This window comes from Penaeus monodon, chromosome 28 (genome assembly GCF_015228065.2).
Source record: "Penaeus monodon isolate SGIC_2016 chromosome 28, NSTDA_Pmon_1, whole genome shotgun sequence".
NCBI lineage: Eukaryota > Metazoa > Arthropoda > Malacostraca > Decapoda > Penaeidae > Penaeus > Penaeus monodon.
In genome coordinates, this window is record NC_051413.1 from 462,522 (window position 1) to 463,127 (window position 606).

The 606-nt window shown below is 52.6% G+C and overlaps 1 protein-coding gene across 1 annotated transcript in view; it reads right to left on the minus strand.

Annotated features, from left to right (window-relative positions):
* Nucleotides 1–9: 9 nt before the first annotated feature.
* Nucleotides 10–606, minus strand: part of LOC119591244 (methyltransferase-like protein 23) — a gene marked incomplete at its 3' end in the record, with an annotated part of 4,373 nt that continues 3,776 nt past the window's right edge. Inside the window, 1 exon segment of the mRNA XM_037939954.1 lies at nucleotides 10–584. Within this exon segment, the coding sequence (XP_037795882.1) occupies nucleotides 10–584 (575 nt within the window).

Genomic DNA, 606 nt, shown 5'->3' on the forward strand with positions numbered 1-606 from the left:
GAGTGGTCTGTGATCTGAAACACATGAACTGTGTGAGAACCAGGTAAGTTGGAGTCGGCTATATTGGGTATGTCTGCGTCAAAGGTCGCTAGGGGCAGCTGGGTACACGACAGGTTCCACTTATGCAGGAGATGTTCTAGCGACCAGTCTGACGCTCTTTCCTGGTAAGAGCACACAAACCGGGCGTGGGGGTTGTGCTCCAACAAAAATGACACTGTCACCAGGATGTCCTCAAACACAGCTGGGTCATAAAAGCAGTCGGAACCCAAGATGATGTCTATGGGCCCAAGATCCAAGAGCTCGGGGGTGAAAAGGCCCCAGGTTATCCCTACCACTGCCACTGACCCAACTATGCCATTGGCCTGACATGACACCTCGCAGTTCTGCAGACACTTGGGTAGCTGCCCTGAGTCTGACAGAATGACATTAGCTCCACATTTGGCTGCTACAATGCCCGGGAGTGCTGTTCCTGCACCAAGCTCAAGGACATTGCGTTTTTGGAAGTCGTGACGGTGGTACCAAACATACTGTGCCAACACCGGGGCACATGGCCACGTGTACATGCCATAGCTGGGACTTACTACCTGGAAGGGGATATGTGGTTAG